Below are 13,297 nucleotides of genomic sequence, written 5' to 3'. Positions count from 1 at the left end.
AGCACAGACTTAAAAAACAACAACAGATAAACAGAAGGGCCAGAATCTAAGCCTACAGAAAAATGAAGAATATGCTTGGGCTCCAGTCAGAGTGGGGAAGTACCACAGTTTCCAAACAGAGTACTGACCATGGCCCTGAGGGAAAAGGAAAAGTAAATTCCTATTAGAGGTAACTGCTTTAAAGGGAAGAGTCCAGGTGGCAGATAGAGAAAAGGAAGGAGGGCTGTCTTCTCTTCCCCCACAACCTTACTTGAATTTCAATACAGTCACTAACAGGATACCCTGCTTGGGAGGGCTCTAGTTTGCTTTTTGTTGTTGTTTGTTGTCAGTTGTTTCATTTAGGTGGAGAGAAATAAAACAAGAGCCATGAATATACCTTTCCTAGAAGTTACACAACAGAGAGTGCCAAGAGTATTTAGAATGTTTGGGGGTGGTTAAGTCTGTCAGTCTTTATTTCTTTCAAGGCAGTACGTGTAATAGCAAGTCAACTGTCTGACAGTGATACTGTCACTGAGGAAACAGGATTCTCTGTATTCAAGAGGAGTGTTTCTCAGAATGACGTACCACATTCGCCTGCATCAGAATCATCTAGTGCTTGTTAAAAAAACAAAAACAAAACAAAAATCCCCAGGTACCATTCAAATTACTAAATTAGAATTTATGGACATGGGGTTGAGTTTTTAAGATGCTTCCTTGGTGATTCTCTAATAATTCCCTGATGAGCTGCACTAATGTTGGAGAACTACAGTTCTAGAGGGCCCATAAGACATCAACTTGGACAACTGGTGGTGTAGTAACAATAAAATTATAGAACTAGTAAGACTTACTTTTTAAAGGGGATATTTTCATTGCCCACTGCACACAGCTGAGTATTAACAAAAGAGCAACTCTCTCTCTCTATGTCAAATTAAAATGCATTTACAAATAAAACAGTTAAGTAGTAATGTGGAATCATTCCTGAATGGCAGCAAAGATACTTATACTTACCGAAATATGGTGTGCATACATTGGCCTAGACAGGAAAAATGCTGCATCATGGGGTGTGTGAAATTCATTACAGAGCACATCAATTGAAGGCACTCGCTTTATATAATCTTCTGTGCTTAGATTAGATGCTAAAAACCCACCAAACTGTACCAGGGTATCATGACACTAAATTTAAAAAATAAGACAAAAAACACAAATGTGCTACCATTTTACTAAACCAACATAACATTTTCCAAAATGACTAAGATATATTTTAACAATATTTTGATTAACAATTAAGAATTCAAATTTTACTACTTGAAAGAACTTTGGAGACAATCTACAAACTTAATCATATAATCATATTACAAAAAAGATACTCAAGTCCTGAAAAGTTGACTAATCTAAGACTTTAATAGTCAACCAAGGTCTCAAGTTCCAAGCTATTGTTCACCACCTTTAGTAGCAGAATATATTTATCTAAATCACATAGAACAATTTTATGTATATGCAAGTCAATTTTCTTGGCCCTTAAAAGTCGAAAACTTTATAAAATATGCATGATGTTTTTTATTTCCTTGTAATATAGTTGGTGACAGTTAAACACATTTTGTAGGCTAACCATAGGTTTTGGTGCTTAATATTTTAAAATATATTTTATAAATGAAGATCGTATCTACTTTGTTGTGGCTGAAATTCCAGATTTCCAGAGATCAGAAAAGATGAGAGCAAACAACTTGAAGTTATCTACTTAACTGAAAACATTATACATATTATTATATCCCCTAGATTCATCTCTTATAAAGAGTTCCAATTTCCAGAATTTCTATTATATATATAATTATATAATTACATATTATATATTGTATATAATATATATCATATGATATATATATGATGTGCAAAATGACATTTTTCAAATTGTATCACATTCTATATTTTCCACTATCAAGATTTAAAAACCCACAGAAACACAAAGGCCACTTTAACTTGCCTGATCATAGAGCTTTCCCACGAGTTTCAAATGTTTCTCTCCACCTTCCTGAAAGATTACCCCATTCCTCTGCTGAGCCATAAGCAAACAGAGAGGAAGAGCAAGATCATGGTCTAATAGTGCATCCTTTAATCTCTGGGAGGATTTTTTAGTGTTTCTTATCTGGCCAAAGTAACCACCCTGCAAAAGAGAAGACATAACTTTACCAGTGTACCAGTACATAACACATGCCATCTGATTTGAAGAAAAAACACAGAAAGGGTTTGGTTACAATCCTGAAGATAACAAACCCACACACTCTACATTCCTTCCCTCTCTTTACAAATTTATTTTACTGACACTATTACTGCCACTGGCTTTAGTCACTGGCTTAAAGATAACTGTCAACTGTCTTTAAACTTCTACACATTTTCCACTTTCTACCATGCAGTCCCTTATAAAGGATTATCCTTTAGTCAGTGTGGGGCAGAGTCAACAACTGTCAGATTTATGCCCGTTGGGGTATCAAGGACCACAGAAGATTTGATATTTATTTCCCTCCAGATGTATTACTTACTGTCTTTTACACTTTGTTTCAGCTTTTTTAAAAAGGTTAAAATAACTAGTATATCGCAATTTTTAAAAGGGAGGTGGGGGCGATTTTAAGAGGAGGGTATGTATGGCTTTGACACTTAGCTTTATGTACTTATGTGCTGTTTAAATTCTTTATTATGAACATGCGTACATTTTGATTACCGCAGCTTTGTAACACTGTCTGAAGTCTGGGAGGGTTATGCCTACTGCTTTGTTCTTTTTCCTCAGGATTGCTTTGGCAATTTTGGGTCTTTTATGGTTCCATATAAATTTTAGGATTATTTGTTCTAGTTCTGTAAAAAATGTCATGGGTAATTTGATAGGTATTGCATTCAATCTATAGATTGCTTTGGGTAGCATAGCCATTTTAACAACGTTAACTCTGCCAATCTAAGAGCATGGGATATCTTTCCATTTCTTTGAATCATCTTCAATTTCCTTTATTAATGTTTTATAGTTTTCAGCTTTTAAGTCTTTCACCTCCTTGGTGATGTTTATTCCCAAGTATTTTATTTTTTTTGATGCAATTTTAAAAGGGAGCATGCATACATTTTGAATTTTGAGTCACTAAACAAAAAGAGCAATTCTCACCTCAGCTTTTAGTTGCTCTCCACCAGTCATGGCCTCTAGTTGCTCCATTGTCATTTCTTCTGTAATTTCTATTCCTGCCATTTTTTGTACCACTTCTTTCAATATAAGCAGGTCAAAACTATTTAGGAATAATAAGAAATAGTCTATAGTTGAAACTTCAAACATAAAAGTAAAAATGAATTGTAATTAATATACTAAGAATCCCTAAATTATTAGTATATAAATATTTGGGGCATGTAATATGTTTAACTTTTTATTTGGAAGTAATTTCAAACTTACAGATAGGATACAAAGATAAGAATAGTACAAAGCACACCCACATAGCCTTTATCCCTATTTCACCTGTTATTAACATTGTGAACATCCTGTTCACTTTATCATTTCTGTTTTCTCTCTCTCTCCCCCATCTTCTCTCTCTCTCTCTCCCACACACACACACACACACACACACACACTCTCTCTCTCTCTCTCACACACAATTTTCTTGAACTATGTGAGAGTAACTTATCTAGTAAGTAACATCATTTTAGAGGTACCTAAAATTCCTAATTACCCCTAAAATTGCTAATGTGTTTCCTAAGACTATCGCTATTCTCTTACATAACCACAGCAATAGTTATCAACTTTAGTAAACCTAACACTGATACAATACTTTTATCTAATATACAGGTCATATTTCATTTTTAGCAGCCAACCCAATAATGCCCTTCATAACATTTTTTTTTTTATCCTCCAGTACAGGATGCTCAATATATATTTTTTGATAGTATAGAGCCATCTCCTTAAACAATCACACACACTTGGGAGGAATGGAGGGAGGGAGAGGAGAAAGGAAAAAAGGAAGGAAATGCAAATTCCAAGTTGTGATATTTGGGCCTAAGATGACAGTTTAGTGGCCTGCCTTACACATATTTATTACTGTGCCAACAGTTATTCATTTGAATTCTCAAAGTTTAGGACTGTCAATGGAAATAACACCTTATGACTTCCAAGATCTTCCTTACTTTGTTAAGTAATGAAGATAAGGAAAAACATTTTTTCCTACAGAACAAATACAGATGTTTTTCCAAAGAAAGGTAAAGCTAGGTATACCCAAGACACAAGTTAATAGACAAAGGAACAGTTTTCTAAGATTCTTATTAAGTGCTTACTCTCTCAACTTGCCTTGCTTCTCTAAACATAGTTTTTGAAAACAAGAGGGTCCTCTTCAAATAAGTATGCAACAAGTACCAATGAAATATTTTGTTTTTCCTTTAAACAATCTTTTCATTAGATGGTCACAAAAACTATATCACAGTACAGAAAACTGAACTAGAGATTTAAAAGTAATGTGATGTTTTCCTGGCCTATACAGACACAGAAGAGTAAAATGTATACGAATGGCCAATAGATGAGTATAAAGCAAGTGATATATGCGGATTAAATCCCAAACCTAATTTTTTTAAAAGCTTTCCCTAAACCAAAATAATCTGTCAAGAATTACTTAGGTAATACTTGTTTGGAGCACCAGATAGCTTTACAGATTTCTGTTTGCTTTCTACCAGAAAGCTTTTGAAAACCATTTCCAGTTCTTTTGAGTCTAGTCAGTCTATTGCTGATGGGGTTTAATATACATTCTAATTCAAACTCTAAGCACTGATATTGGTCCAGAATAAAATAATAAAACTCAGTATTTATAAAGAAAAGAAGACAATGTCCAAAAGGTGCACTAGTGTTAACTATCTCTGAAGTTTAAATTCAAAAAATAGTTGTGTTTTAAAGATACTATACATACCCTCAAAATAAACACATTCCTACCAAATGTTCAATGTAAAGGCCAATTACTGTCCAGTAGCATAATCAATAGTGCAATGAGTTTTGCCGTAAGAGGATTTACAATATACCATATCAACCATTTATTCAAAAGCCTAACAGGTAGTCAAAGTGAGTTAGTTACTTTAATGAGTTACACATATAGCCAAATATTACATTTCTTTCTGCATATTTTAAGTTATTTCTTTTAATTAAAGAATTCCATATAAATAAGTGAGCAATTATTTTCTTAAGCCTACAACCAACAAACAGTTTTTCAACATAATAGCAATGTCAGTATCCCAATACCGGCAGAAGTACTCTAATTACTGAATTTCATTTACATATAATTTGCTATGAATACCTTTTGCCTGCCTTTAGCTGATTAGCCACATATTGAAGAAGACCAGCAAGATCAATTGGATATTTACGAAAAACTGCACCACAGAAACTAGCCAGACCTATATGAGATAAAAAAGGAATAGGGCTTTTTAAAAAACAGTTCATAAAACAAAAAGCACAATATTAAGTGTTATTTCAACGAAATTTCCAAAACAAAATGAGGTGAGAAAAATTGTATTGCTGATGCCACTGAACAGAATTTTATAATTAATAATAGCTAATATTTATTGACCATACATATGCCAAGCAATCTATTAAGCTCTTTATGTAATTATCTCATTTAACCTTTGCAGTAATTATCTCAGGTTGGTATTAACCTATCGATGAGGGAAATTCCGAACAGAGAGGTCACGTAACTTGCTCATGGACACACAGTTGGTATGAGGTAGAACAGTGATTCAAACTTATACGGCCTGATTCCATAACTTGTGACATTAATTAGGCCACAACAAAATCTTGCAGATAACTCAGTAAACTTGAATGATCAACAAAACACCTGCCCCTCAAATGTCTGAGTCACACAAAAAAATCTCATTTTATCTAGGAACATGCGACTAGTTGTGGAGGGGCAAGGAAACATTGCCAGACCAAGAAGCAATCAAAAGACCAATTTTAGCCAAGAGTCCTTATCACATTAGTAGGGAGAAAACCCCACTCAAGACAAGAGCAGGAGGGACTTCCCTGGCCATCCAATTGTTAAGACTTGGCACACCCAATGCAGGGGGCATGGGTTCAATCCTTGGTCAGGAAACCAAGATCCTGCATGCAGCACGGCGTGGCCTTTGTAAAAAAAAAAAAAAAAAAAAAAAAAGAGGAGGAGACCCCAGTAAAGTCAAGTGATCTGCAGCCTTTTCAAGAATTATTTGCTGAGCACCTAAAGGACAATGGACAAAACACAGGTCCTGCCCTCAAGGAACTTACAGTCCAGAGAGATATAGAAAACTAAACTAAAATAACTACGATGAATAAAAAGTTTCATAGAAGTACAGAAGAGGGGCACCTTATTCTGACTTTTGGGTTGTTAACAGGGAAAGCTTTCCAAAGAAAGCGACCTCTAAGCTGAAATCTAATGAATAAGTAGAAAATGTGTTGGAAGAGATGAGTGGGCATAGAAGGGTACTCCAAGGGTACCCCAATAAGAGGGAATAACATGTGCAAAAGGCCATGGAAAGTGCAAGAAGTTCAGCATTAACGGAACCTAGAATATTAGGGAGGGGCAAAAGATGAGGCTAGTATAGAAAGGACCTGATTCCAAAAGAATTTACTTGTATGATTTATTACACATTGCAGACTTCAAAGAGCAATGGGAAGCTACTGCAAGATTCAGCTACCAGAGACACAACAGGTTGAAAGAAAATGTAACTGGCTGCTAGAAATCAAAGGTACAAGGAAAAAAAACAAGGCTAGGGCTTTTTGTTAAACAACCAAGTTTTTGTTCTTTTAAGGTGACTGGAACCTCAGGATGGAAAGGAGAGAAGGGAGAATAGTTTCCTTAAGATTAATTCTTCTAGGGACTTCCCTGGCAGTTCACTGGTTAAGACTTCACCTTCAAATGTAGGGGGTGCAGGTTCGATCCCTGGTTGGAGAGCTAAGAGCCCACATGCCTCACAGCCAAAAAACCAAAACATAAAACAGAAGCAATATTGTAACAAATTCAATAAAGACTTTAAAATTGGTCCACATCAAGAAAAAAATCTTTAAAAAAAAAGATTAATTCTTCTAAAGTAACAGAATGGATGGGAACTTTCATCTCCCCAGTAATGCTTGCCCAAATGCTATCACAGCCAATACTGGCCTCTTGAGTTAGAAAATGAATTAAGTACCATATGAACCTCCTTACACAGCCAAGGACATGGACCCTCTGTAGAACAAGTTGAGTGGCTAGATATTCTCAAGAGCACTTGACAAATAGGCTCTTAGCATAGGTAACAGAATACATAGCACAGCAATGACAAAAGATGGAAATTTCATCCTTGGAAAAATAAAAATACTTACTCTGAAGCCAGCTTGAGATGGTTGTGTCGTCATGTTTCATTCTCTCCTTTTCTGGATTAGCTAAAGCTTCAATGATACAATCTTTCATATATTAAGAAAAAAATTTGTCACCACATCCCTAACAAAGACCACTAAAACAACAACAACAAAAAGCCACCCCTTGGAAAATAAATTGTTAGCTCCAATTTATTACCAATTATGGAAAAATACACTCACTGTAGTACCAACTTTTCTTTTTTAGCCTCTTTCCCAGCTTTCAGCAAGCAGATTCTAACTATATCAAAGATATTTAGTAATCTTAACATTGTCTTTCTCAGTATACAACACAGACACACACACAAACTCCCAACTGGTCAACCTCTCGATCAGCCAACTGAATCAACCTCAGATGGTTGCTAAAGGAACTTAGAATGAAAATAAAACATTCACCACTAAGATCTATGAAACGTGAAATCTATGTTATTACTTCACCTGAAAGGATACAGGCCAAGACGTCATAATTCAACGAAGTGAGGTATTTCAATGAATCTACTACAGGCGTTATTAAGTTATCATACTTCTGTATTTGTGACAAGATCTGGAAGACAGCAACAAAGAATAAAAGGCATTGACTAATCAAAAGAGAACTTTTATCGTGCTAACTAAATAATGGCTACACTTCTTTATTTTTCAAAAGAAATAATGCTTAAAATTAGTTTCCTTCCATTGTGTATTTATATAAAACCTACTATTCTATCATTTCCTTAGAAAATATTTTCTTAGGCTACAATTTCCAATTAGGAAATAATTCCAGGGCATCCAAACTTGAATTTTGGAATTATAGAGGCTAGACTTATGTCAAATGTGTTTTAGAAATCTCTTTCTAAACATGAAAGTGTCACATCTGAATCACAATGAAATGCTGTTCAAATGTTTCTAAAAACTAAAATCAACAAATAATGCATCACTTTATTAATGTTTTTATAACTCAAAATGTGGTACACAAGACAATGTTAGTCTGTTTAATAACAGTAGCACTGTCACTTATTGTTAGAAAAGTAGATCAATGTGTTAAACATATTACATACTAAATTTTGTTTTTAGAATAACCATACAATGTTTCATTTGCTAAAGTTTTTGTCCCCTAAAACTATCAAACATTTTTAAACTACATCATTCTATTTCCACTTGTGCTGATTTAAAGACTACAAAAAGAAAAATCCCTGAAAATAGTATTAACCTCAAAACATACATAATCAAACAAAATGGTTGGATTGCTGTGGCTCAACTTCCCAATTTGTCTTCCAGAAGGCTTCACATTTTCCTTGGTTAGACGCCTACAAGGGGAGAAAAAGGTGGCAGGGATCATCTTAAGTAATTTCCCTTTTAATGTTGGTAGCTTTGTTACATCATGAAAAAAATTTTATTTCCCAAATATCCAAAATGGATCCATGTAAACAACCACCCTCATCATATGCTTTACTACAGGACTTGGGCTATTTTGATTAGGCATTCTCCAAAAGGGTATTAAAATTTTGTATTAATGCTTAACATTTACAATATACACATGTTCATTTTATAATAATAGTCTAATAAGCATTAAAACTCTTAACGTACTCTACAAGTACATAAAACTCTTCTTACAGAGAATAATTATTTTAGATTTAGAAGGGCTCATTATCACTTTAGGGATTAAGATATCAAATTTGGTGTAATACTTTGAAATGCCTCATGCCATCTGTCTCAATGACCCTAACAGAGTAATAGCTAATGCTGCACTCCTTGATATAAGAAGTTCTCTGGTTTTCATATTCAAAGTAAACAATTCTTGAAAAATCAATTCTACTCTTGTCCTTCCTCTTTAATTCTCCCTCTACTCAGTATTCTTTTACTAACATTTTGGAAATTTATATCTACAAAATGCTTACAAATTCAAAACAATTATTACACAGGATCTTAAACTCTTCTGATGAAATTACTACATAATAAATCTAGAAACCTGAAAAACTAACAAGTGACAGGAAGCTTTCTAGAGTGAAAATGTAATGAAGCAAATAATGAATTTAGTTGACAATTCAAGGAATGTGACCATTCTGGAAGTGACAAACTTGATATAATTATCTTAAGAAACTTCTTATGACAAAACTGATCCATTAATCAAAATTATTTCATCAACAACTGCTTCCCTTTCCCATTCTGCATGGCCCAGTTTCTTTTTGTCCCATGGAAAAGAGAGACCCATCAGTTTTAAACTTTGGCTACACTCTGTTCTACTTTGAAGCTTTATTTGAAGCACAAATAAAGTTCTACCACCACCTGCCCTTACTTCTAACCCTACTATTTCAGGCAAGCCCTCCTACTTACCAAAGCCAACCCTTCCTTTCCATATTTTTTATCCCATTCCCTTCTGCTTCCTCTCCCCCAACACCAAAAAAAAATAAATAAAAGGAATATTCTCTTGATTATGTCCTCCTCTCAAGCAACCATGGTGCTTGGCATATGGAACACAATCAATGAACATTTGTGGCATGAATTACTGGATGCCCTATAGAAAATTCATGTTTTAAACAGTAATCAAAACTTGTGAAATTCCCAAGCAATAAATTAATACATTCCATTCTCAACTTAAAAAGTTCAATCAATATCAAAATCATATTATTCAAGGCTGGTGAAACAGCTGAGCTTACAAATATAACAAAAATCCGAGTACATTCAAAATTCTGCACATATTCTTCTGTGATAAACATTTGTATTAATTTACTTATTCATTAATTCATATTAATGTCTTCTGTGACAGGCAAAATGCTAAGCACCAGGAATACAAGGATGAGTAACAGCACCTGCTCTCAAGCTCAGTCCAGCTGGGGAGGTAGATTTAAAACCACTTAAAAATTTTTTATATTCTTAAACAAATAGAGCAACTTATAGAACAGTACTTATTATATGCTATCAATAGTATAAAAAGGGAGGGAATAATATATTTGTATTCACTTGCATATACATAAAAATAGCCGGAATGATAAATAAGCAACTAAACAGTGACCACTTTTTTTTTTCCTTGGGAGAACTGAGTGGACAGGGTGAGAGATTTTTTACTGTCTACCTTTTCATATCTACTACAATTTAAACCATGTGAATATATAAAATAGTCCAAAAATTAGATAATTTTAAAAAGAAAAATAATCATAGCAATATACATAAGCGGTATGATAGTAGTTATATGCATATGACATAGTGGTAGCACAAATAAAGAACAATCAATTGTGCTTGGTGGTATGTGCAAGGAAAGGCTTCACAGAGGTGACACTGGAGCCCACTGTCCAATGATGAGGTCACCAGATGGAGAGAGGAAAAAGAGGTAAGGGAAAACCTGTACAAACAAAAGAAACAAAAATTTATATGCAAAGGAAAAGGAGACCATAGCACACTGAGGGAAACATAAGTGGGCTCAGTACAGCTAGAGGTAGAATTGGCGGGAAATGAGGATGGAAATAGGGAGAGACAGATCATGAAGGTTCTCTTATATCACCAAGCCATAAAGTCTGACATATAACCTGCAGGCAATGCTTAGTCACCAAAGGATTTTGAAGAAAGAGAATAATACAAGGCACTATAACAATCCAGATAAAAGAACTAAGTTAGTGGTGGTAGAGAGTGGAAGAGACAGATTCAATATTTAATGTATCGGGGCTTCCCTGGTGGTGCAGTGGTTGAGAATACGCCTGTCAATGCAGGGGACACGGGTTTGATCCCTGGTCCAGGAAGATCCCACATGCCTCGGAGCAACTAAGCCCGTGCGCCACAACTACTGAGCCTGTGCTCTAGAGCCCGTGAGCCACAACGACTGAGCCCGCGCACCTAGAGCCCGTGCTCCACGACGAGAGAAGCCACCGCACTGCAATGAAGAATAGCCCCTGCTCGCCGCAACTAGAGAAAGCCCACGTGCTGCAACGAAGACCCAACACAGCCAAAAATAAATAAATTTATCAAAAAAAAATTTAATGTATCATTAAATAATCCATATAAAGCACTTAGTTCAGCACCTACCACACATAGTAATGGCTTCAAAAATATTAGTTGTTGTTAAGCTAGAAACTCTACTTGGGGAATTTTTAAGCCTAGAACTCTTTTGGAAGGACCAGTTCTAATATCATCTCTTTCCATGCCTTCCCCAACTTCCATGGGGTGAAATATTCATTCTCCTCTCTACCATCCCATAGAACTTTATACATATTGTATAACAGCATCTATTAAACCAGACTGTGATTGTGCACACACCTGTTTCCCTGGTAGACTGTGACTTACGACAATATCACTCAGCAAAGAAAGTATCACTGGGGGCTTCCCTGGTGGCACAGTGGTTAAGAATCTGCCTGACAATGCAGGGGACATGGGTTCGAGCCCTAGTCTGAGAAGATTCTACATGCCGCAGAGCAACTAAGCCTGTGCACCACAACTGCTGACCCTGCGCTCTAGAGCCTGCGAGCCACAACTACTGAACCTCACATGCCTAGAGCCTGTGCTCCACAACAAGAGAAGCCACCACAATGAGAAGCCCGTGCACCACAACGAAGAGTAGCCCCCGCTCGCCGCAACTAGAGAAAGCCCGTGCACAGCAACAAAGACCCAACGCAGCCATAAATAAATAAATGAATAAATTTACTATTTAAAAAAAAAGTGTCATTGCATACTGTTAGTTAAACCAGTGAATGTACTACTTCTAATTAGAATAACCATACGACTGCACAAATGTAAAAGAAATGATAATAAACAGCCTTGCTGAAAACCCTTGCAATACAGCAGTGTAATTAGTATCTAAACCAATACTGATCTGAAGTATACAATTTTCATAATTAAACTTCAAACAGTTTATCAGGAAGTATCAATAGATTAACATCACTCTTTTGTTTTGTTTTGTTTTTTTTGCAGTACGCGGGCCTCTCACTGTTGTGGCCTCTCCCGTTGCGGAGCACAGGCTCCGGACGTGCAGGCTCAGCGGCCATGGCTCACGGGCCTAGCCGCTTCTCGGCATGTGGGATCTTCCCGGACCAGGGCAAGAACCCGTGTCCCCTGCATCGGCAGGCGGACTCTCAACCACTGAGCCACCAGGGAAGCCCCACTCTTATGTTTTTAATGACATGAAGATAAAGCACACAAATGAAAAAACTAGAAATTTTTCAAAAGTTGACTCCTTAAGGAGATAGTTCTGCATGATTCTACTAGATCTTCCAGAAAGAAAAAATAAATCTTTATTATAACTTTCAACAGAAATTCCTAGAACTTTGACTACCTTGTACAAGCCACTGAATGTATTATGCAAACTGAGCGAAGGTTACACAGTATGTTCTCCTTTAAAAAAAAAAAAAACCTCATCCTATAATATAATGCATCCTAAAGAGGATTTTTATCAGATTTTATAGCTGTGCAAACATGACAACTACAAAAACTAGCATGGTAGTCAAAATGAGCTAAAAACCACAAAAATTGATAGTCACTCTATGTGTAGTATATAATTAGCTACACCATTAGCAAATACTCCTGGGCTTCCTCAAAACTGAGGCTCAGACATAAGCTGGCTGAAAGAAAGTAAATCAGATCCAGATATTAAGAAGAAAAATAAATTAAAACTTACTTCATGATATATTTGGCTCTGTCTATTGTTTGAGCTTTAACTTTTACTAAAAGTGGATGACTGTTGTAAGTTTCATTCTTCCACTGGCCATACAGACGATATCTTGAAAATGATGAGATGAAGAATTAGGAAAAGTTAAACACTTAGAGGTTAGTGCACTAGAATAGTAGCTAAAAATACAAAAATACTATGTATTTACCTATGCTGATATGGAAATGTTTTAAACATTCCCCACAGTTCCTCAGACATACAAGCATTGCAGTCCATCAAAGAAAGAGATGGAAGTAATACCTGGTCAGTAATGCTAAGCAAGCAGCTAAGGATAACTTCCTATGAAAAATGGAGGAAAAATTATTTCAGTTAAGAGATACATA

General features: G+C 35.5%; 1 protein-coding gene across 10 annotated transcripts in view; it reads right to left on the bottom strand.

The window, feature by feature from the left end:
* THOC2 (THO complex subunit 2) overlaps positions 1-13,297 on the bottom strand; it is a 99,530-nt gene that overhangs the window by 24,547 nt on the left and 61,686 nt on the right. For all 10 annotated transcript variants that reach the window (XR_003003523.1, XM_024747099.1, XM_024747114.1 and 7 more), the window contains 9 exons: positions 13,123-13,253; positions 12,924-13,025; positions 8,544-8,628; positions 7,796-7,889; positions 7,313-7,393; positions 5,280-5,376; positions 3,125-3,242; positions 1,961-2,140; positions 988-1,152 (listed from right to left, as the gene is read on the bottom strand). Coding sequence is in view for 9 of the 10 variants with exons in the window: in XM_024747099.1 (XP_024602867.1) it covers positions 988-1,152; positions 1,961-2,140; positions 3,125-3,242; positions 5,280-5,376; positions 7,313-7,393; positions 7,796-7,889; positions 8,544-8,628; positions 12,924-13,025; positions 13,123-13,253 (1,053 nt within the window). In the remaining variant the exon portion in view is untranslated. The remainder of the gene's footprint in view (positions 1-987; positions 1,153-1,960; positions 2,141-3,124; positions 3,243-5,279; positions 5,377-7,312; positions 7,394-7,795; positions 7,890-8,543; positions 8,629-12,923; positions 13,026-13,122; positions 13,254-13,297) is intronic.

Source organism: Neophocaena asiaeorientalis, unplaced genomic scaffold, assembly GCF_003031525.2.
Source record: "Neophocaena asiaeorientalis asiaeorientalis breed wild unplaced genomic scaffold, Neophocaena_asiaeorientalis_V1.1 scaffold492, whole genome shotgun sequence".
In the NCBI taxonomy this organism is placed as follows: domain Eukaryota; kingdom Metazoa; phylum Chordata; class Mammalia; order Artiodactyla; family Phocoenidae; genus Neophocaena; species Neophocaena asiaeorientalis.
The sequence above is the reverse complement of the archived record's forward strand: the minus strand, read 5'-3'. Positions and strand labels throughout refer to the sequence as shown.